Source organism: Colletotrichum godetiae (assembly GCF_030913485.1).
Source record: "Colletotrichum godetiae strain CBS 193.32 chromosome Unknown BDP55scaffold_11, whole genome shotgun sequence".
Taxonomy (NCBI): domain Eukaryota; kingdom Fungi; phylum Ascomycota; class Sordariomycetes; order Glomerellales; family Glomerellaceae; genus Colletotrichum; species Colletotrichum godetiae.
In genome coordinates this window covers 69,378-91,587 of record NW_026851259.1, presented here as the reverse complement: position 1 = coordinate 91,587, position 22,210 = coordinate 69,378, and the positions used below count along the sequence as shown (strand labels likewise).

At 53.6% G+C, this 22,210-nt stretch overlaps 8 protein-coding genes across 8 annotated transcripts; 4 read left to right on the top strand and 4 right to left on the bottom strand.

The window, feature by feature from the left end:
- Positions 1 to 87: 87 nt before the first annotated feature.
- On the bottom strand, positions 88 to 1,342 carry BDP55DRAFT_44125 (uncharacterized protein). Its single transcript, XM_060567595.1, has one exon. The coding sequence runs from the start codon at positions 970 to 972 to the stop codon at positions 256 to 258; it is 717 nt and encodes a 238-aa protein (XP_060432122.1). The 5' UTR covers positions 973 to 1,342; the 3' UTR covers positions 88 to 255.
- A 340-nt stretch (positions 1,343 to 1,682) lies between these two features.
- Positions 1,683 to 4,534, top strand: BDP55DRAFT_655886 (tryptophan synthase). Its single transcript, XM_060574348.1, has 5 exons — positions 1,683 to 1,893; positions 2,066 to 2,153; positions 2,213 to 2,283; positions 2,345 to 2,577; positions 2,636 to 4,534. The coding sequence occupies exons 1-5, from the start codon at positions 1,846 to 1,848 to the stop codon at positions 4,329 to 4,331; spliced, it is 2,136 nt and encodes a 711-aa protein (XP_060432121.1). The 5' UTR covers positions 1,683 to 1,845; the 3' UTR covers positions 4,332 to 4,534.
- On the bottom strand, positions 4,535 to 5,516 carry BDP55DRAFT_655885 (ribosomal L28 family protein). The gene has a single exon (XM_060574347.1). It carries the CDS (start codon positions 5,372 to 5,374, stop codon positions 4,619 to 4,621), a length of 756 nt encoding a protein of 251 aa, XP_060432120.1. The 5' UTR covers positions 5,375 to 5,516; the 3' UTR covers positions 4,535 to 4,618.
- A 416-nt stretch (positions 5,517 to 5,932) lies between these two features.
- On the top strand, positions 5,933 to 7,076 carry BDP55DRAFT_726335 (uncharacterized protein; the record flags this gene model as incomplete). Its single annotated transcript, XM_060579131.1, has 2 exons — positions 5,933 to 6,073; positions 6,165 to 7,076. The coding sequence occupies 2 exons, from the start codon at positions 5,933 to 5,935 to the stop codon at positions 7,074 to 7,076; spliced, it is 1,053 nt and encodes a 350-aa protein (XP_060432119.1).
- A 187-nt stretch (positions 7,077 to 7,263) lies between these two features.
- On the bottom strand, positions 7,264 to 9,265 carry BDP55DRAFT_44040 (aminotransferase class I and II). The gene is made up of 5 exons (XM_060567584.1): positions 9,000 to 9,265; positions 8,936 to 8,938; positions 8,838 to 8,847; positions 8,708 to 8,758; positions 7,264 to 8,539 (listed from the first exon to the last, which is right to left on the bottom strand). The coding sequence occupies exons 1-5, from the start codon at positions 9,114 to 9,116 to the stop codon at positions 7,440 to 7,442; spliced, it is 1,281 nt and encodes a 426-aa protein (XP_060432118.1). The 5' UTR covers positions 9,117 to 9,265; the 3' UTR covers positions 7,264 to 7,439.
- Positions 9,266 to 11,208: 1,943 nt separating this feature from the next.
- Positions 11,209 to 14,793, top strand: BDP55DRAFT_629529 (uncharacterized protein; the record flags this gene model as incomplete). Its single annotated transcript, XM_060572031.1, has 5 exons — positions 11,209 to 11,648; positions 11,697 to 12,669; positions 12,738 to 12,852; positions 12,963 to 13,114; positions 13,147 to 14,793. The coding sequence occupies 5 exons, from the start codon at positions 11,209 to 11,211 to the stop codon at positions 14,791 to 14,793; spliced, it is 3,327 nt and encodes a 1,108-aa protein (XP_060432117.1).
- A 266-nt stretch (positions 14,794 to 15,059) lies between these two features.
- On the bottom strand, positions 15,060 to 16,913 carry BDP55DRAFT_726332 (uncharacterized protein; the record flags this gene model as incomplete). The annotated part of the gene is made up of 3 exons (XM_060579130.1): positions 15,060 to 16,541; positions 16,588 to 16,722; positions 16,785 to 16,913. The coding sequence occupies 3 exons, from the start codon at positions 16,911 to 16,913 to the stop codon at positions 15,060 to 15,062; spliced, it is 1,746 nt and encodes a 581-aa protein (XP_060432116.1).
- A 3,731-nt stretch (positions 16,914 to 20,644) lies between these two features.
- Positions 20,645 to 21,882, top strand: BDP55DRAFT_738026 (uncharacterized protein; the record flags this gene model as incomplete). Its single annotated transcript, XM_060580380.1, has 3 exons — positions 20,645 to 21,140; positions 21,217 to 21,394; positions 21,448 to 21,882. The coding sequence occupies exons 1-3, from the start codon at positions 20,785 to 20,787 to the stop codon at positions 21,880 to 21,882; spliced, it is 969 nt and encodes a 322-aa protein (XP_060432115.1). The 5' UTR covers positions 20,645 to 20,784.
- Positions 21,883 to 22,210: the final 328 nt, after the last annotated feature.

Here is a 22,210-nt window from a genome sequence, read left to right as displayed (position 1 = left end):
CGGCCTGGGCTGGACCGAACGCCGAGAGATACCCCTCATTTACGACAGGTCTGAAAGAGAGATAAGACGAAGAGCATGATATTCGGGCGTTGGACCATGACTATCAGGTATTTCGAATTTTTGATGGAATGGGAAAGGGATGGAGAGGGAATACTTCAAAAAGATACCAACGGCTCAATCGCCGCACCGTTTGTTTTCGATTCTACAAAGGATCTCATTTTTTGCGCTCTGATTGACACCAGTCATCAAACTTCTTCATTCCCTGGAATGAACTTTTGGTTCTGTAGTGGCGTCAACGACTGCCAGGATGTCTACTCCGGTATATACCTCTAGGTAGTTCAAGATTGAATATACTGCTAGCTGTAACCAAACACTCGTTTCCTGATTTGCTAGTGATGTAGCCGCTCTAGAAAGGTGAATGACTGATGCCGGGAAAGTGACGCACTTGAAGCTCCGGGCGGTACTGCCACATCTACTACGGATCCAATTGTCAGATTCGTCGCCGGTAGTAAGCCGTAATGAGGATGACAGCTGCAGCGGCGGCGACGTCAACGGTGATGTCGTCTGATCTTGGTCAATCCTACGAGACACCTGAACTTTCTCTGATGAATCTTTAGCCGCCGTCAACATCATCCCTCGGTGTGGTGCTCCGTGGGTACTCGAGATAGCTCCGTTCACACCTTTCAACTTATTGCCTTCACCTGCGGAGATGAACAGACGTCGTGGGAAAGCGATATCTGATGAACAAGACAGACTTTCGGGACAATTGGACCGAGAAGTTAGAACGGGACCCATACTTAGGCAGGATGTCACCGAAAGTCTTAGACATAGCCGCATGAATGGAATTATGAGAGGCCGCTGTACGGATATCATGGTGTCGCGTGTGCCATGGACGGAGAGATGAGAATCCCATGTTTTGTTTGCCTGCCGTGGCGGGCAATGGTGATGAATGGTGGGGGTGCGGTTTGCCATGGCGGATGAAAAGAGTGGAGCCCCGGAAGTCTGGAATGACCTCTTTTGGGCATCTCCGCCCCGCCCTCCGACCGACTTTCTGGGGCGTCATCGTCAGGGACTCCCGGCCCCACACCCGCCACCCTTTTGATGGGAACCGATGCCGGATGGGCGGCCTGTTCGTCCCTGATTCGAGAGATTCTTAGTGGTTCAGGGCCTCGGCTCAAGGGTTCTTTGGACTCCAAGATTTGCCTTTACTGAAGTGCCCAGCATCTTCGGCTCGTAGGTAGGTTTCCCCTTGAGGCTCGAAGGGAGCATTCCGGGGATCGATCGGGCGAGGCGACCATTGCAGGCCATCCCTCTTGGCGGACGATGGGCGGGCAGTCGATATAGCGGTTGGTTTGGTCATTTGGAAGTGCTGGGGGGGGGGGGGGGGGGGGGGGGACATAGATCCTAAGTGCCCAGTGTTCTGCCCACTTGGTACACTGCACATCCATTACCTTTCCCGCGGGATACCTTACAGCAGGCGCAGCTTGCTACGGGCAGCTGTATCGGGTGGGCACGCATGGCACGTCGGAGCTCCCGTCCGTTGGGAGGTACCCTTTTCACACCGTCCCGCCCCTTGGGCAAGACCGCTATCCGTGCTCCGAAAAGAAAACCGCCCGCCCAAAGAGTCATTACTTCCTCCCCCACGTCTGAGATCATTAAGTACCTTTTTTCTCATTGGAATTCTTTCGCCTACTTAAAACTACTACCACCTTCAACCTTTCTCACATCTCAAGTTTTTCTTGTGATACAAAAACCCCCAGCGAGTCATAAAGTTGTTCTTTTACCCATATACCCCTTCCCAATTGACTTTTTTTTTCTTGTTTCTACTCTCTATACAACTACAAAATGGAAGGCATCAGGCAAACCTTTGCGCGCTGCAAGGCCCAAGGAAGGGTGAGTCTTTCGCCCCCCATGTTGCTGTGTTGCCCCTCGTCGCGATCGCGGGGCTCTCCCCCGCCGTACCGCAGACCGCTCCCAATAACGATCGTCCGCTGGTACCGCCAAGATTTCGCAGCAACGACGAGGAAAGAAGCAATTGGACTGGACTGACGATAATGTGTAATAGTCTGCGCTCGTCACCTATGTTACCGCTGGTTTCCCCACGCCCCAGGACACCCCCAATGTCTTGTTGGCTATGGAGAAGGGTGGCGCTGGTAAGTCTTCCCGCAACATTGTGCGTTGGTAAAAGGACACCTGACTGACACTTCAACAGATGTGATCGAACTTGGTGCCCCCTTCACCGACCCAATTGCCGACGGCCCGACTATTCAGACATCCAACACCGTGAGTAGTGGCCAGAATGGGAATCAATTGGTCATACAGCGAGGACTGACAGGGGAAACAGGTGGCGCTGCAACATGGAGTCACGATCGAGTCAACACTCAAGATGGTCAAGGATGCCCGCGACCAGGGCCTGAAGGCGCCCGTGATGTTGATGGGATACTACAACCCTCTTCTCAGCTACGGCGAGGAGAGACTCTTGACCGACTGCAAGACATCGGGCGTCAACGGCTTCATCGTCGTCGACTTGCCCCCTGAGGAGGCCATTTCTTTCCGCAAGCTCTGCACCAAGGGAGGGTATGTTTACCACACCGCCTCCCAACTAAGCCACTGCCTACTGACAATAAACATACAGACTCTCATACGTCCCCCTGATCGCCCCCGCAACATCAGACGCTCGCATGAAGATTCTCTGCAAGCTGGCCGACTCCTTCATCTACGTCGTCTCCCGCCAGGGCGTGACTGGCGCCCTCGGCTCCATGAACGCAAACCTCCCCGACCTCGTCGCCCGCGTCAAGAAGTACAGCGGTAACAAGCCCGCCGCTGTTGGCTTCGGCGTCAGCACCCGCGACCACTTCCTCAGCGTTGCTCAGCTTGCTGACGGTGTTGTCGTCGGATCTCAAATCATCACCACCCTCCAAAAGGCCGCCCCCGGCGAGCTCTTCAATGACGTCGCAAAGTACTGCTCCTACCTTTGCGGCCGCGACTCCGATGACACCACCCGCGAGGTCGGCATGGTCGAGGCTATGGCCGCTGCCAAACAGCCCACCGAGGAGCCCACCGTCGACGAACGCATCACCGCCGACCAGGACAGTGAGCTTGTTGCTGAGCTTGCCGCTATGCACGGCAAGATCCCCGATCGCTTCGGCGACTTTGGCGGCCAGTACGTCCCTGAGTCTCTCATGGACTGTCTATCTGAGCTCGAGGAGGGCTTCAACAAGATCAAGGATGACCCTTCCTTCTGGGAGGAGTACCGTTCCTACTACGAGTACATGGGCCGCCCTGGTCACCTCCATCTCGCCGAGCGCCTTACCGAGCACGCCGGCGGTGCCAACATCTGGCTGAAGCGTGAGGATCTTAACCATACCGGCTCCCACAAGATCAACAACGCCCTCGGCCAACTCCTCCTCGCCAAGCGCCTCGGCAAGACCAAGATCATCGCCGAGACGGGTGCCGGCCAGCACGGTGTTGCCACGGCCACCGTCTGCGCCAAGTTCGGCATGGAGTGCACAGTCTACATGGGTGCTGAGGACGTCCGTCGCCAGGCCCTTAACGTTTTCCGCATGAAGCTCCTTGGCGCTAAGGTTGTTGCCGTCGAGGCTGGCAGCAAGACCCTCCGCGACGCCGTCAACGAGGCGATGCGCGCCTGGGTTGTCGAGCTCGACACCACGCACTACATCATCGGTTCCGCCATCGGCCCGCATCCCTTCCCCACCATCGTCCGTACGTTCCAGTCCGTCATCGGCAACGAGACCAAGGCGCAGATGCTCGAGAAGAGGGGCAAGCTTCCCGACGCTGTCGTCGCCTGTGTTGGTGGTGGCAGCAACGCCGTCGGCATGTTCTACCCCTTTGCCAACGACCCCAGCGTCAAGCTCCTCGGTGTTGAGGCTGGCGGTGACGGTATCGATACCGCTCGTCACAGTGCTACCCTCTCTGGCGGCAGCAAGGGTGTTCTGCACGGCGTGAAGACCTACATTCTCCAGGACAAGCACGGCCAGGTCGCCGAGACGCACTCCATCTCCGCCGGTCTGGATTACCCCGGTGTCGGCCCCGAGCTCAGCTCCTGGAAGGACAGCGAGCGTGCCAAGTACGTCGCCGCCACCGATGCCGAAGCCTTCATTGGTTTCCGTCTCATGAGTCAGCTCGAGGGTATTATCCCCGCGCTGGAGTCTGCCCACGGCATCTACGGCGCCATTGAGCTCGCCAAGACGATGAAGCCGGGCGAGGATATCGTCATCTGCTTGAGTGGTCGTGGTGACAAGGACGTGCAGAGCGTCGCCGACGAGCTGCCCAAGCTGGGCCCCAAGATTGGCTGGGACCTGCGTTTTTAAACGGGGGCAATGGCTTGGGGGACGAACTGGGATTTATGAACGGCATATCACACATTGCAGGGCGCATGAGGCGAAACTTCCATTTTCACGGTCTGTGGTTTTAAAAAAATGGAAAGCGGTTTTTGTAGACACAAACAAGAAAGAGGTTCTCATCTTGTAGACTTCGAGACCCTCTCTGAAAAGTAGTTTGATGACATGAGAATTTTTGTACATATGATACAATGACTTTTTTTCTCCCCAAACATACACTCTATCTCAACATGTGACGACCACCACCACACTCAAAATCATATCCTCTGCTCAGTGACCGGCTCTCCAATACCAGGCACATGAACATCCTCATACGCCTCACCATCCGCCGCCCCAAAGTCAGCCTCCGAGCCCAGCGCAAACTCCTCCATAATCATCTGCGTGGCCCTCTTCTCCAGAATACCCCTACTGACAGCGCTCAACGGGCCCGGCGTAGCAGCATCAACCATGACAGTAACCAAATCCGTCTGATCCTCCCTCATCTCCCCCTCAACACCAAGCTTCTCCCTCTCCTCGACATACCGGTCTCGGAAGGTAGCAGTCTGCATGATCAGCCACCTTAGCTTCCACCCTCCAGGGCCGAGCTCCTTGACGCGCGCGGCCTTGGTCTTGGTCACGTAGGCGTCGATGCCGCCCTCCTTGCGGATGGTGCGCAGGACGCGGGTGGTGAGGCGGGTGCGGACCCAGGCGCCCAAGGATTCGGACCAGAGGCGCTTGCGGTGGACGTTGGGGCGCCAGGTGCGCGGGGTGACTTGGCCGTGTTTCGGGGAGACGTTGTGGCCGTGACGGATGCGGGAGTCGCCGTAGAGGCCGTGGTTGGATTGTTTGTAGAGGAGGCGGGGCCCGTGGGGGTAGGGAGGTACGGCGGAGGTTGGGATCTTTTGGAGGGAGATTGTTTTTGTGGCGAGGGGAATTGATGTCGAGAAGGCGCGGGAGGTGGTGGAAGGCGCGAGGGTGAGGTTTTGGAGGGAGGTGAGGAGGGAGGTCCTCGGCCTCAGGGTTGTGAAGCTCATTTTGGGCGTTGTTCGTATCCAATTAGGTGTGAGGTTTTCGATTCGGGGGGTATAAATGTGGTCGGACAAATGAACGGGGGATTGCGCGCCTCGGCGTTCGTGTATGGTTCGTTGTCGTCGTCGGCGCCCGTTGAGGTCGATGTCGTGAGAGCTTGGGGATGATTTTTTGGCCAATGGTCAGAGATCGGAGCTTCGATATCGGGCGGTGGATGTTCCGCCTTCCGGCAATCGGTGGGTTTAATTGGATGACTCAAGCAAGGGTGGAGACTCCATCGGTGAAGTCAATTGAGGTGGATCAGGTGACTGCGCGCTGCTTTCGTGACAGGGGTCCGTGGTCTCCCAAATGCCCAACCAGTTGACCCCTCCACACCGACTCACCGAGACAGGGGGGAAAGTCGGGCAGTTCGATGGTCAACTTGCGCCGTGACATGCCACTGAGCAGACAGACGCCATACAGACTACCGTTTCCAACTCGCCCGCAACCACAGACTCAAAGCTTCCGAAACACTCTGCCGAGAACGTCAAATCTGCTGATGACGCAGAAGGCCAACCTTCGCCATGTTACCGCCAGTCGAGGCCTCGGTCCTGCAAAATAACCCCGAATTCGCGGCGCTGCATCACACTCTAACAACGGCAATCCTTAACCCAGATGGCTCGACCAAGAAACCGGCGACCAAAGAGCATGATGCGATACAAAATGTTTGTCTCTCTCGGCTTCCAAACCCAGACTACCTCCTAGATTTGGCGATAACTAAGCCTCAGACCGGCCCCAGCTAATACCCAGACTCAGGAACTCGCAGACCACAGGTTTACAGCAGCAAAAGAACACCTCCTCATAAGCGCAATATCAACAACCGCACCCCCAGAACCGAAATCCGCTCCACCGAGAACAATCTCCCGCACCACCACTACCTCACAACAACCACAAACCACCAGCACCAGCAACACGCAACAACAGCACCTCCCCGAGCCCCTCCTCGACCTCCTCCTCCTCCTCCCACCCCTCCTAAGCTCAACTTCCCCCCTCTCCCCCGAATCCGCCACAATCCTCCTCTCCAACCCACCCTTCACCGACTTCCAATCCCTCCTCCCCCACCTAGGCGACCTCGTCTCAGCAACCCTCCACACCTCAGCCGTCTCCCTAGCCCGCATCGCAAACCCGACGACAAACCCATCCTTTCTCCACCGCGCCGTGCCGGGCCTGCAAACAACATACCATAAACTCGAATCCGACGTCCGCGAATCAAAACTCGCCTTGACTCGAGAACGTCTCCGCGCGGCGGATACACTCACAAGATGTCTGAACGAGCACGCTGCAGCCTTGACGCTCCTGGTTAGAAGCCTGGAGGCCAAACACGGCGTCGTGGCGCGGAGTCTCGAGTTTCGGGCTGCGGAGACGGGATTGGCGGCGCAGAGGGCCGAGGCGGATGCCGTGAGTGCGAGGGAGGGGGTTCGGAGGGAGGTGTATTCGCCTGAGATGGTGGCTGCGCTGACGAATTATTCTGCGCATTTGAGGGATGCGAGGATGAGGCTTGAGGGGACGATTATTACGCTCAGGGCCGAGTTGGAGGGGTACGGGGTTGGAATTGAGGGGGAGGAGGGCAAGGCGCGGACGATGAAGGAGATGGCGAGGAAGAAGAGGCAAATGGAGAGGGAGTTGGAGGATGCGAGTCGGGATTTGGCAAGGTTGGATAGGGCGTGAGGAAGAACCCATAGCCAAGAGTGAAGAGGCAGAGTAGTGTGTTGGTTCACGGCAAGCAAGCGAGCGATTGGATTGGACATGGTTACATTGAAAGACGTGTCGCTATATTGTACACAGCTGGAATGCGTGTGTGGTCTACCAAGGGGTGCCAAACGTTCTATGTCCACCGGCCATTCTAACCTTGGCTGCGCAAAAGAGAAGACCTCTCCCCTTTGGTTGTACAAAACCCCCCTTTTTAGAAAACCAACTATCCTTTCAACAAAAACTCGTGATATCTTTTGGGGAATGCAAGCTAGCTCGGAGCGTACAAATTGCCCGAGACTCGCGTTGAGGAAAAATCACAAACATTCACACGAGCGAGATTCAACCCTTGACCTTGTAGATGGACTCGGCGAGGCGGCCGACATTGCCGCTGGTGATACCAGCAACGGAGATACGGCCGTCCTTGGTGGCGTAAACGGAGTGGTCGTTGGCAAGGGCATCCATCTGGTCCTTGGTCAGGCCGGTGTAGGCGAACATGCCGATCTGGCTGGTGATGTGGGACCAGTCGTGGGCGGAGCCGAGCTTCTCGAGGTTCTCCTTGAGGAGAGCGCGCATGGTGATGATGCGGTCGGCCATGCCCTTGACCTCACCGAGCCACTGCTGGTTCAAGGAGGCGTCGTTAAGGATGGTGGACGCGATACGGGCACCGTGGACCGGGGGGTTGGAGTACAGAGGGCGGACAAGAATCTTGACCTGGGAGTCAAGGCGCTTGCGCTCCTCGGCGTCCTTGGCGACGATGGAGAAGGCACCGACGCGCTCGCCGTAGAGACCCATGTTCTTGGCGAAGGACTGGGCGAGGCAGATGTTGTGGCCCTCCTTGACGAAGTGGCGGACGGCGAAGGCGTCGGTGTCGGTGTTGCCCGAGGCGAAGCCTTGGTAGGCCATGTCGAAGAAGGAGTAGTGGCCCTGGGCCTTGACGACGTCGGAGATCTCGCGCCACTGCTCGGGGGTAGGGTCGACACCAGTGGGGTTGTGGGCGCAGGCGTGGAAGAGGAAAATGGAGCCCTTGGGGGCGGCCTTGATGTCGGCGACCATGCCCTCAAAGTCGAGGCCGATAGTCTTGGGGTCGTAGTAGCGGTACTTGTTGACGGTCAAGCCTGAGTCGTTGAAGACAGCGCCGTGGTTGGCCCAAGAGGGGGTGGGGATGTAGATGTTCTTGGCGCCGGGGAAGAAGCGGGCGAGGAAGGCGCCTCCGATGCGCAGGGCACCGGTGCCGGAGATGGACTGGGTGATGGCGAGGCGGTCGAGGGCCGAGGAGTCGGCGCCGTAGGCGAGGACGGCGGCGGACTTTGTGAACTCGGGGACACCGGTGATGCCGGCGTACTCCTTGTTCAGTTTGGCGGCGATGACCTTCTCCTCAGCGGCGCGGACGGAGGGAAGGACGTAGGGCTTGCCCTGGTCGTCGCGGTAGGCACCGACACCTGTTGTTTGTCTGCGTCAATGGGCATGTTCATTGTGGTGATGGTAGTAGACATTGTGTGTTTGCAGCTGGCAACTGACGGCCAGCTAGCGTTGTAGCTAGCAAGCTTGTGACAGCTCTAGCTAGAGTGGTGGTGGTAAGAGTGGCTTGGCGGGGGGTTTATGCGTACCGAGGTTGATCTTCTGCTCAAACTTGTCGGCCTTGAAGGCTTCCGTGATGCCTGTTTGTCTATTGTCAGTCATAGAGTTGAGTCAACCGGCGAAGCTTGAGAGAGCTCCACCGAGGTAGGTGCGTCGTACCGAGAATGGCCTGTTCATTGGGAAAAAGTGGCCAGTTAGCAAAAGATTTATTCGTGATGATTGTCGGGATCCTATCAATCGGCGCATTTCGGACTTACATCCTGAAGCATTCGTTAGCAATCGTGGCGCATTCAATTGGCATCTGGAGCGTTTGAGACATACAGGAGGACCTTGAGGGACGTTGGCCCAGGTAGAGCCGGCTCTCGCGGCCGTCACGGGCAGGGCGCCCATGCGGCGGGCGGCAGCTTGCCGGGTTGCGATTCTGGCGGAGGACAGCATCTTGATTGTCTTTCTTTTCCGGGGATGGGAGAAAAAGAGGTGTGAATGAAAAAGAAGAGGAAGAGGAGAGATGTGGTTGAGAGGGGAAGGAAGAGAAGGAGAAAAGACGTAGCTTTCTCTGTTGGCCGGCAGAAAAAAAAAAGGATCCCAGTGAGGTAAGGACCAAAGGTCTCCAAAGATTCCGAGACAGCGAAGTGCCGAAAGAGCTGCTGGCTGCTGCAGACGGGTACTTCGTACTTTGTACAGTCACACGGGGTGGTTGCAGGACTACGGATACAGCCTACGAAGTACAGGTGGTCTAACCAAGGAATGGGCTGACTTGTGACTCTGCCAGGTGCGCCTTGCCCGTCGTTTCTGCTTTCTGCCATCTGGGGCATTCATGTGCTGGGTGCTTGGCGACCAGCCCTGAATTCAATCCAGTCACATCCCAGAAGTCTCTCATAAGCCGGCCCAGGTGAGAGCCCGCACTGAGCAGAGAGAGGGGGGTGTGGCCCCCCGGTGCGGTGCGACTCCGTACCTGGAGAAGGAGAAGAGGAGCATCGTAAGTGGACCGAGTCATGAGAGGACCCACCCGCATCGTGCAATCGCGGGGGAGCGGATTTACTGTATCGCCGTTTTCCCGCGTCTTTTGGTGTGTGCGACCAGCAACTCCTACAGGGGAGGAATCCCGACGCGCCTTCCACGGCCCTTGACGCCTTCCCCCGGCCCGCAGTTTTTTGACTGGAGCGCATGCGCAACTTACGCAACGACTGAACCCGTCCCTGGTCCTTCCGGCTTCGGATGTCGCCGCGGTTGACCGTTCTCAGCTCACCTCTTCTTCCGCTCGACTCAAGCAGGAGCTTCGTCATTCCAGGGTCAGGGACTGAACCGGACCTGTGGTTAATTGTCTCGGGCGGTGTGTCTCTCTTTACCTTTTGGTCTTGGGCAGGCTGACGCGCGCTAGCTACTTCTATTCGCTCGCTTCAAAGGAGTTTCACATGTTGGGGTTTGTTGTTTCTTTTTGCTCATTCTTCCATTTTCTCTGCCTCTTTTGAGTCTTTGACACACCTGGAAACGGTCCTGCCTGGCACGTGTCTGTTGCAGTGTTCTTCAAGCGTGGGCGGCTGAAATTTCCCTTTTCGGACTTTGTTGCAAATGTTAAGCGACATCATCTTTGGATAGTCAGCTTGCTCAGAAGAAGCAAGCATCGCCATCAATTGCTAGAGTTGTCATAGCATTTTTACATCAACCTCTGTAAGGGGCTCTACTTAGGACTCCTCTTCCACGGACAAAGGGAAGCATCGAATGTACATTGAGTGCGGACGAACGGCCTCTAGGGTGATGGTTCATGGCTGCATCAAGGCCCGTGCGAGCACGCCGTTATTCGAATTTGCTTTTCAGCTTGACCTCCTGAAGAGCCTCACGACTCCTCACATGATGCCTTGTCAACGTCCTTCTCTGGTAGTATCTATCAATCCAAGCAACTTCCTCGTTTCTGCATTACCTGCCTATAAATGCTCGACAATATCAGTGCAAGGCGATCGTTCCATTTGGCATACAGCTTGAGCAGATATTGGGGATGCATATCCGTGTCGTTCTCATTAATCACCCAAGGTAGGTTTTTCTTTTGTGTCCCTCTTGGAAACATTTTGAAAATCATTTAAGAAACTGCGGAAATCAGCTTGAAGGCCCCCTCATGTATGAAACGTTTCTCTGGTGCTAGAGTTGCCCAGCATACAGCAATTTAATACCAAAAGAAATATCTAATAATTTGTGAAGAAACTGCGGATGATCCAACATGCATTGCTCTCAGAAGACGTAGAGCTGCACAATTAAGACGTCCAATCACAATGCCTCAGTCGCAGCGAATGAGACCGTTCCTCTCCAAAGGCGAGCCTTATTATTTTGAGCCCTCCCAAGGGAAGCGCATGCCAGCCTGACCTTGACCCCTCCACAAAGCACCCGACAACGTCAGCAGGGAGCCTGATTTCTCCATCTCCGTTTCCTTCGCAACAAACAGCACGGTTTATCAAGACCTTTCGGCAACATCTCACCAATCTTCCGAAAATTCGCCAATCGCTTCCCGCATCATCGCTCACAGCTCTGACGAAACATGGAGGCCGAGAGCCTAGGCCTAGCAGCCTCAGTTGCCGGCCTGCTATCTCTGGGCTTGCAGATCACTGGCGGCATTGTCAAGTACATGGACGCCTTTGAGGGCCGTGACGAGGAACTACGCAACGTCAAGAAACAGAATGACAACCTGGCAGTTGCTCTCCGTGCAATGAAGACGGCGTTGGCTGGTCTTCAAGACCAAAGTCCGGACATCATTATTGCAGTAGAGCAGAACATACGAAGCTGCGAAGAGGACCTCGGCGCTGTCGAGGCTCTGTGCGTTGAGCTTTCTGATCGTGCTGGCAGCACCTGGACCAGGCGGCTGGAGAACAAGAAGAAGAAGTTGACTTTTGCGTTCCATCGACCTGAGCTTCGAGACCTGGCTCAACAATTACAACAAGCTCATGGAGCTCTGCAAACGCTGCAGGGTACCTTGGGACTGTAAGTTTAATTTTTCCACTAGCCCTGAGGTTTCTGACATCCTAGCAGGGAGAACTCGAATAGGAACACGACTAGACTGATGGCCATCGAGTCAAATATCTGCGAACAAGTTTCCGATATGCTCCTAGTCCGATCAGAAGTGGCAGCACTCGCTACGCCAGTGGCTAACATCAATGAAAAGCTGCCAGGTCTACAAAGCAGTGTGGATCGGACCGTTCAGCTCTTCGCGGATCACTCCGGAGCTATGACAACTGAGTTTCTTGAGAGCAGACATGAACTTCGACTATCGCACAACACTATTGTAGAGGAACTTCAAATGATTCGTCGAGACTTTGGGAGACTACAGCTTCTAGAAGAAGAAAACAAGTCTCTGAGGGTTTTAGCTCTCAGAACGGCCTCCAAGCCAGCAATGCTCAAAAGTTTGTGCGATGACATGAAATTGTTAGGGAGGGACTGGAACCAAGGCATTGCCTCGGACCCATCGAAAGTTCATTGGAAAGGAACTCCCGCAGAGTCATCACGGAACTCACGGACCGTTTTACAAGTTGATAGACTATGCATCTGCCCGCGCCCTGAAAGATCAGCCAGGCAAGTACAGATGCAACGAGGCTATACTACCTTGTCCGGCGAATGGGAGTCCCGAGGCCACTGGTCGAGTTGTCCACTGTCGAAAATGCCGAGAAAGCAACGGCTCAAGGCAAGTCTGAAGTACACCGGCATCTCCCGCCTTCTCAAATCAGTCATCGATGTTTCATTCGCGTTGACGTCAGGAGCTGGCGGCTACAGCATCAGTCCCAGCTTTACCTACTGTCCAACTGTAGACAGAAAATCGGATCCCGCTTTCCGCATAATCGACTTGATTAGGGAGTCCATCCATCCCTCAAAACAGCATAGACCGAGTCGTGAAGCCTTCGCTACTGCCTGCTTGAAGAAGTTGGCAAGACTACTTGAAGAAAAGCAAACGTGCCCGACTGCTGTGGACGATCAAAATATGACACGGGTGCATCATGCTGCTTCTTCAGTGAGTCATACGGAATCCACTCATACTTGGGATCGATAGGTGGCTGAACAGATATCTGTGTGAGACAGATCAGAATTGTGTTTTACCGCTGGAGGGCATGGCTTCCCGAAATCAGAGCCCTCTCGGAAATCTTCCCGATGCTACTCTCTTATGGTGCTTCAGCCTATGCCTACGACACCAAAGGTATATACCGATGCTTCATCATAAGGTTACATGAACAAATTTCTGAATCATAGCAGGAGTCTCACCCATACATCATTTGACATTTAAAATTAGCAATTGGTGTGGGGAAGCCGTCGAGGTCTTATCACGGGCCAACTTGGATAGCCAGCCGGCCTTATTGAACGGGGTTTCCTCCGACATCTTCAACGACGGGAATGAGATAGATGAAAGCATACCGTCGTATGATAAGTTTCCGGAGGCTGCAACAGGTACCATTTCTTTCGTAAGTTTCCCACATGATCTTGACTAAGTAAGAAACAAGCCTCTGAATGCGGGCCTTTAGGCATGGCAGTTATTCGTAGCGATTTCGATGAAGTAGGCCGCGTTTTGAGTCGGTTCCCTGACTCAATAGCTGAGCTGGATATCTATGGAAGAAGCCCGCTTCACCTCGCAGCAGCCAAACCGGAGATTCTCGAAGCTCTAGTGAAATATGCGGATGCCAACATCCTCAATCAGCGCGACAAGGCGGGGGCTACTGCACTCGAGATGGCTATGATTATGAGCTCTGATCACTGCGTCAACGGCCTGAACTACGAAAAATGTAAACGTTGTTCCTGTTATATTTGCGTGAAGCACCTTATCGACGCTGGCTGCGACATACGGACGTGTGGAATGAGGGATGTGGCCGGTAATGTGCCAAGCTTGACTATTCTCCTTGGGAAGGCATCGGAGCGCGCTCGGCGTTGTTACGTCCTCCGCATGGAGCAAGCCCGAAACCCAGGAACTCCAGGGCGAACCTTGCCAAACAAAGGCATTTGCACAAAACAAAATACAGAGGAAACAAGGTCGAAGAGCAACAATTCGACCGGAAGAGGTCAAAATGTCCAAGAAAGCCCGGCACAAGCCCCCCGGATATTGCGAGTCTGCGTCAAGGCTGACCAAGCCACAAGCTGGGTTTGGATATTCGATGAAATCCAGACCATACATGTGGCTGAGTTATTTCGTCGTCATGGATTTATGCCCGATCCATCTATTTTCGACCCTCGACGGCGAAACTACCAAGCTCCGTTCTATCTGGAAGCACACTTTATTTGCTGGCTGGTAGACCATGGAGGAGATCTGTTCTTGCGATCGCCTGTGGGCCCTATCAACAGGACCGCCGATGACGGAATTTTTGCCGCGCACTTCGTCTTCTACCTTCTAGGCGCCCAATCCTGTATGTGGTCGGGATCTTGGAGGACAGGATGGAGAGCTGCAAAGTCGGACGCCTTCGAAAAAGTGGTGACCACTGTGACAAGCCGCAATCTTACGGATGGCTGTTGCTGTCCCTGCTCAGCGAGGGGGTGCGTTCCATTTACATGGATGATGAAAGGCTTTGTTAAATTTTCGAGCATTCCAGACGAGGATTTCCCCTACAATTACGTGGATGAAATGGTAGCATTCTACAGCTCATGCGGCCTGGAGATGACACTCTTAAGTTATGCTGAAGCAATCAGGTTTATGACCTTCGAGGCCCTGGGTCTCGTTCACAGCTGCTGCGACGCACATTCTCTGACTCATTTGAAGTCGGATTGGATTGACATAGACCATACGGAGATTATAGAAGATCAACATCTACTAGTTGAATTGCTAGAGGAGTTAGTTGTAGAGTTCGTGCAGAAAGCAGCTGAGTATCTAGGGGATGGACCGGATAACCGTCCGCTCTTCCCTCAGTTTTGGGTATCATACTGGATTGATCGAATGTTGGATGAGTTGGAAGAGCTTGGTGGCAACGAATTGACCGAAGCAGAAAGACGAGGCGCAGAGGAACTTGGCGTCGAATGGCGCGGTCCGATTGAGTCTGGAAACGAGAACGAGAATCCGTATAACGAGTATGACTTGGAGCACTACTTCTACGAGTTGGATCTAATTTGTCCCGAGTATAATGAGCCATGGCCGGAAGGAACGCATCCCACACATTGACACTTTGGGGACTGGTCAATGGCAGAGAAGAATCGAGACTTTTCTGCAAGGTTTGGGAAACGTGCCATTGGAGAAATTCCGACCTTGGGAGTATTCATTGTTTCGACATTGTGAAACCTCAACTTGTAAGATGCTTCATGAGGGTTTCTAGTGTCATCACACAGTTCGCGCTTGGTCAGACATTGAGTGTCTGTAGTTGCATCGTCACTCATGTATGTAGATCGAATCTATTATTTATTTCTCAAGGTTCCCGAAATCACATTACTTCAAGCCTTAGGGGGCAGCACCGTCGGCACAGGAGGACGTGTCGTTGTTCTAGGCAATTCGGGCACGACAGGGGTAGGAATACAAGCACAAGCGCTGCTAACCCTTTCAACAGGGCTATTGTCCTTGTTCTCGACACAAGCGCTGGTGGCGTACTCTGGCAGCAGCTCCTCATCGGTATTCAGTCGCTGAGTGAAGTTGCCGCAGAACTCCACAGACTCCTCCAGGCGATCCGGGATGGACGATGCCCGCAGAGCGCGGAGGCAGTTATCGGCATTGCAGACGGGCGCCTTGGGGCACTCCTTCGAGGTCATCTTGACGACGAAGCTACCGCGCTCGATGGTGTGGACAAAGATGAAGCCGGACTTGAAGTTGGCGTAGGATGACCAGGAACCGGCGAACTGGACCTTGCCACCACCGACTTCCTCGTCGTCTTCGGGGTAGATGTCGAAGAAGCCAGCTTCGCAGATGCTGGCACCTGTGGGGTCTTTGGTGACGCTGCTGACGTCGATGACATTCAGGCCATTGCCGTAGTTGGACTGGTAGAGGTAACCGCCGACAATGTACTGGTTGTGGTCGATGGAACGGGTCTTGCCAGCGTAGTGACCGGTGTACACGGGCTTCTCGAGATCGCGGATGTCAAAGATGTGAGTGGTGGGAAGACCCTGGGTCATCGGGCCGACCTTGGCGTCACGCTCGTCGAACTCGTCATCGAGGAAGATGTATTCTTGCCACGTCTCGTTGTTGACGACACCCTGGTGGACGTACTGGGCGCCGGGGTAGTCGCTGATGGAGATAATGTTCGTGACGTTGCCGGTCTTGTCGGTGACGTCGTAAATGGTCAATGTGTCCTCGTTGTAACCGTAGCAGATATCTCTACCGTAGTAACGGGTATCGGGACCGCGGTAGACAAGGCACTCGGCGTCGTGGACATAGCCATCGCCGGCGGCGCAGCCGGGACTGGTGACGTTGGTGGGATCGCTGATGTCGAGGAAGATCAACCCGCCGCGGCAGGGAAGGTTGTCTCTTACACGAATCGTCGCGTTACCACCGACAGAACCGCAAGCAATGGCGTAGTTGAGCTCTTGGTTGACGACGATGTTATGGGTGCGGCCGACAGGAAGCTCATCCCAATGACCGGTGAGCTCGGCCTGGGTGAAGTTCTTTGGGTTCGCGGGGTCGAGGTCTAGGATCTTCTTCATGTCGAAGAACTGGACGCCGTGCTTGATGGCTTCGGAGCCAATGACGGCAAGGTCGCCGACAATTCGGATTTCTCTCCAGTTCGAACCGATGGAATCGTATTGAGGCAGTCGGCCCAAGTACACCAGCTTGCCCTCTTTGCTGATTTCAGCAAAGGCAGTGCCGTCGTATTGGCCAATGGCGACGAATTCTCTTCCGTCAGCTGATGTCCAACCCCAGGAAGAAGAACCTCTTCCACCCCAGCTGCCGAGCTGCTCGTGGGACAGGAAGTGGTACAGATCGATCTAAAGGAGGTCAGTTGAGTTTTGAGAGGAGGCCCAGTTGACTTACATTTCTGCATCTAAATGTGTTGTTGAAGTCTCCGGGAACTGCGGCAGCGAAGCCGTCGACACAGGGGGTGTAGCCGAGTTCTGGGTACTTGGCGCTGTCCATGAGACCAGCGGCAGCTTCATCTTCCCATTGAGCCTAGTAGAACTGTTAGTAATGTCGGGTTGAGTTCAGATGGGCATTTAATTTTGTGTTCTCACCATCTTGATGCCCATAATGCGGTGGTGAACTGCACCGGACGCATACTCGGCCTTGGTGCCAGCGCCAGCTGCGCTGGTCAAACCAACAACGGCAGAGCCCAAAAGGGCTGCAGAGTTGATGCGGACCATGTCGATGATATCCGTCTGAAGTAATTCACGTGAAGATTGCTACTGCTTGACACAGACTTGACGACGGGACTGGGGGTGCCATGAGATTTCCCAAGGCAGAGCAATCACTCCATCTATAAGTACTTGACATCTCCAATCGCGTTCGTCATCATCCAAGACAAACTAATAAGACGGCCTTTCTTGTCCCCCGTATGGCAGACGTTGGTGTGGAGAATGCCATGGCAGTCGTGATTTTGGGGGAGGCTGGCGGGATCCAGGCACGCGGCCTAACATCTTGCCCATCGAACCCGAGCGGAGGGAAGTACCAAAGGTTGGCCGATACTACCGTAAAAGCTTGGCCAATATGAGAGTACATGATAAGCAGAGCTTGGTTCCATACGATAGGGACTGAGCTGACCTTGGCGGTCTTGGCGACCCCAGCCGCCCAGCTGCGCAGCAACTGTCAATTTGGCCAAAATGGTTCGCCGAGCACCTAGTTTCTCTGGCTGCCTGCTTCTGGAAGGTGACAAATGGCTTGGCTACTTACGGTGATAGGCAGATGCGTGGTATTGGAACTCTGACTGTCTTATATGACCGAGTAGTTGGGTCAGTTGATTAGGTTGAAAGGCGGGGAACTCTTGAAGTCGTTGATGAGCGATTTGTTGAGTGGCAAGTGTGTGGACGCCGCGATTATGCTTATTGTCTCACTGGATAGGAACCTTGGGGTTCCAGAATCCTATAGGATTGGTAATGATTCTAAACAGGAAAGTTTGTTCGGCAAGGTCCTTTCACACGGCTGTTCGACGTGCTGCGTGCCTTAAAGCCACGCCAGCAGTATACTAAGTGTTGAAGAACTTTTGCAGCTTAAAGCAACCTTCAAGTAATATTCAAACATCAGTAAAGTCAATCCTCTCGTTAGTTCTCTCTGGGCAAGTGATAGACACCGCCTGCCGAGAAGGAGAAGGAATATCTGAACGCAGTCGTCAAAAAAGATCAACCAAAATATTCGTATCAAGTCCACCAGTATTCGACGAGTTCTATTGACTTAGGTAATCTCACTATGGCTGAAGCAGCTCACTTCCTCAAGTGAAGGAAAAGTGAACGTTCATGCTAAGTATCTATTCCAAGTGTTGAATTAATCGTGTAAGTCGGCGAATCGACCCTCCGAGCCCTCTAAACCATACGTACCTGCTGTTCCCTCCAAACTGAGAGACTTTGAAAATCAAAGAAACCAAAGAAATACCACAGAAGATTTCACCTTGACACATAACTGACCAGAGATGCCAGTATTGCGGCCGATTATCGTACCTCATCGGTGTAGTTTGATTGATCTACTTAATATTGCTTTATGAAATCTGTTGCCGATGTCGCCACAACTCGCCAGAAGCAACGTACCATTGAACGATGTTTTGGAACATGCATGGGCTCTGCACCTTGGAACCACCTACCGAAAATAGGTGAATGCTATTTGATATTTTCCTTTCCTTGGAAGATTGATTGCATCACTCCGTCCGAAGAACTGGATGACAATTCGAGGGAATGCACCCAAAACATCATCAGAACATTCAGAAGTCCGAAGCCCACAACCTCTAAATCCTCTCAAGTGATCTCATCCTCTGCCGTGGTGATCTCAGGGCGAACTTTGCTAGAGTGTGTCAGCCTACTTCATTTCTGACATAACTCAGCTCGTCGGGATGATATTGTCCGAAACCGGTCCCCGAGCCCGAGCGGGTTCGGAGTTGGGTGGGAGCACAGAGCACTCTCGCCCTCTACCGGAGCCTTCGCAGAGCCGCACGTCAGATTGATCGACGGAGGAAACGTTTTAGCTTCGTACGTTTGCGAGAATGCGGGGATAATTTGCTTGCCCTTACATTAGTCCGTTGAGTATTCCGTAATCGCTGGGTTCCTCTCGGCCATAAGGCTTAGCCAGGGCGCCTACCAGAGTTTATTGCTCGAGTAGCTAGAAGGTTCTGACCGGACCCGACCTCCTTCGCGTTTCTCGGACGCCGTCTCGGTGCTGACCATCACTTATCTAGGGAATCCCTTTCAGGACTGAAATTCTGCTTCGCCGTGTTGGCTCCACTGAGTCCTAAGACGGGTTGTTTTCCTTCTCACATAGCCGCTTCCGGCCTGTTCTAGACTTCTACAGCGGGTACTTACTTTTCCTCCCTTCGTTCTCTTCTAATCTTGTCCCGCTGTGTCTCGACCTCTGATCAAATCATGGTGTGGGGCACGAATCGTGTATTCGGATTAGGCCCGCCTTGAATTGCAGGACTGAACTTAAATGAGCAAAAGAGTCATTGAACTCTCCCGCAGATGCCTCATTAGGACGTCGTGAAAATCACAGATCAGCCTGTCAGCGTTGAGGGTGCAAGAAACGATAATTTCTATCGACAGCATAGTTTGATATCATATTTACACAGTTAGAACGCACGCGAGGCTGCTTGTCGGTGTCGGTATCGTATCTACCATTAAACCCGTCGAGGGTGTCCGCTCGGAGGTGACTTAGATATTGAGCTTTAACCAAGATCATAACGTTGAACTGTGTGGTTTCCAATTCCGAGCCCTCGGAGGCGGAGGGCCCTAGTAGCCCACCACTTACGGCCAGTAGATGAACTCCGGTAGCGGTGTCTCAAAGTTTTGGAATAGAAGAAGGTCTGTGAGATGCGATAGGTGAACGTGATTTCATAGACCATGGTCATCATCTGTACTTGCAGTCTTTGCATCAGATGGCCAGCTTGGGCCAAGGGTCCAATAGCCTCCTGGCGACGGCTCAATGACTTCACCGAACCCGAGGAGGTGGATGTGATGGGCAGTCAAAAAAGCCCGACGACAGAGGCTTTCTCCGACTGATCCCCTATTTGATCAAGTCTAGTAACTCCAATTACACGCAATCGCCGGCGGGGAACCTTGGCAGTGGTCTAGACAACAAAAGACTAATCGATCCCCCTCTTTCAGCCGATGCATGACAGAAGCTACCCATCGTCTGGTGGCAGTCTCTCTCTCTGTAGTGACGTCGAGTTGAAAGGGGGAGATAGAGGGTGCACCCAGGACTCCACGAACGTTGCATAGCGAAAGCGACATCCCTATTTCATCACATCCCACCAGTGGCCACCCTCTTCGATCCAGAATGGAGGGTGACAGAGCAGGTAAAAACCCCGTCGGCCCCGAGGGGGGTGCTAGGTAGGCATTTATTCGCGGCTCTTGTTCTCAAGGCGTCCATATGATATCTGTACCGCAGGGTCAGCAGGTAGGTTGACAAAGTCTTCCCCTGTAGGTGACGACTTTAAAAGTATAAGTTGCGAGTCTACTCAGAAACATCAAGTGTCTGATTGGTCAAACATGTAAGATGGTGTCTAGAGCCTCTCACCCAACCGTGTTTCATGAGAGGGGCCTCAGCACCAGTTCGCGGGGAGCTCATAGTTCCCCACGGGGCCCCCAACTTGTATGCTTGTATGGGGTCAAGGGCATGGATTCGATGAGAAACTTTGTGGTTACAGACTGAACCCCGCGTGGCATCATGCTCGATCCTTGTCGCCGCCCAGAGATTTGGGATACCCGCCGGCGCGATGGCCCGTCGCAAAGTCGCCGATTCTGTTGATTTCGGCTCTTTCGTCAATTTGCGGTCAGTCTGGCCGTTACCTCATCTACCCTTAGCCCTGTTCGACTATCAAGAGCCGTTGACATTGTAGCTGAATTTGCCTCGGCGTCACGGCTCGTGAAAGTCTCGTTCTGAGTATTTACGTGATGGACCGTCCCACGATATTTTCCGGCATACCCGAACTGAAGATCCTAAAGCAGATGATTACCTATCACGGATTTCGGCCATTACCATCTTAGCAAGTTTACCCCATTCGTTTACTTTCCGACCTATCTCAAACCGCCTATCAAGATGAAGCTCGCTATTCTTCTATCATTCCTTCTTTGCCTCGCCGTGGCTAGTGCTCAGATGGCCATGCCGATAACAGAGGCAAAGGGCCGTGGCGGCAGGGACAAAGACAAAGGAAAGGGAGGCAAGGGTGATAAAGAGCCCGTCAGAGGAGGAGCCGCTGCCCTTCAGAACCGTATCACTGATCTTCGAAAGAGGGTTGCCGAAGCCAATGAAACAGTTGTGCCCTTCGAGGGAGGCACACTCAAAGGCTTGGTGGGGCTGCTGAAAGTAAACGAGGCAATTGTCACCCTTGGAAGTACCATCGATGTCAGCACAAAGGCCGCAGAGGCCACCAACGCCCTGCCGGCAAACGAATCGTAAGTCGCCGTTTCCTGAAGTTCGTGCTCCGATGAGAGATCGTAATGTCTGTGCTAACCCTGTCACTTAATACAGGACTCAGATCGGCACCCAGTTCCTCGGCCTTCAGCCGGAGATCAATAACTTGTTGACTGAGGTTCAAGGCAAGCGCCCAGAATTCGACAAGGCTGGCTTCCGGATCTTAGATGTGAGGAGTCTCATTCGTGACTCTGTCGTCATCCAAAAGGACAAGGCCGGTGACTTGGGTGGTGCCGTAAGTTCATTTCGTATGTGACGCGATAGACTACACGACTAACTGTTACACAGTTTACCAAAGCTCTCGACCCGACATTCCAACCTATTGCTACACAGATCAGCGACCAGATTCAGGGTAACTTCACCGCCGCCATCGACGAGTACGATGGCCGCGCTGGGAAGATCAAGATCCCATCCAAGGCCGTTCCCGTGCTCACGGATCTTCTTGCTGGCGTGGCTAGAGCCCTGGGCGTTGGCGGCAGAAACAAAGCTCTTGCGGGACCTGTCACCGAAGCTGAAGCTGCATCTATTCCGGTCACCAATTATGCCAGTGCGGAATCTGCCTTTGCGGATATCGGCGCCGCTGATACACCCGAAGCGAACATCGCCGCCCAGGAAGCCCTAAGGGGAGGCGATGACTTTTCCAGACTTGGCCCAGATGAGAACGACCTACGTGGCATTCCGCCATTGGTTCTTGCCGTCCTACGCAGATACGAGATTATCTAAAGAGACGAGATGAATATTTTGAAGCGAAGGTGTTTTCTTGGCTGCTTTTAAAGCTACGGTTTTCCGGCAACGAGTATAGTTCTCAGGCGCGAATGATAAACGCAGTAATGAATCTATGAACCTTCTAGTTCTTAGCCAATACCCTATGAAGAATAAACGGGTTAAATTCTGAAATTAACTGATTATCAGCACTGAATTAGTCTGTCAATCGCCCCTGGACAGAACCCTAATGTCAGTGTTCCTACCTTATACAGTGAAACAGATGAGCTGATCCACAGCTAACATCTGTCTACTGCATAAGGCTATAGAAGCTTGAACGAATACAAGC

Coding starts and splice junctions, on each gene's coding strand:
- BDP55DRAFT_44125 (XM_060567595.1), bottom strand. CDS start 972: ATGGCAAACCGCACCCCCACCATTCATCACCATTGCCCGCCACGGCAG.
- BDP55DRAFT_655886 (XM_060574348.1), top strand. CDS start 1,846: ATGGAAGGCATCAGGCAAACCTTTGCGCGCTGCAAGGCCCAAGGAAGG. Junction 1,894..2,065: donor GCTGCAAGGCCCAAGGAAGG/GTGAGTCTTTCG, acceptor AATGTGTAATAG/TCTGCGCTCGTCACCTATGT. Junction 2,578..2,635: donor AAGCTCTGCACCAAGGGAGG/GTATGTTTACCA, acceptor ATAAACATACAG/ACTCTCATACGTCCCCCTGA.
- BDP55DRAFT_655885 (XM_060574347.1), bottom strand. CDS start 5,374: ATGAGCTTCACAACCCTGAGGCCGAGGACCTCCCTCCTCACCTCCCTC.
- BDP55DRAFT_44040 (XM_060567584.1), bottom strand. CDS start 9,116: ATGCTGTCCTCCGCCAGAATCGCAACCCGGCAAGCTGCCGCCCGCCGC. Junction 8,540..8,707: donor TGAGCAGAAGATCAACCTCG/GTACGCATAAAC, acceptor GACAAACAACAG/GTGTCGGTGCCTACCGCGAC.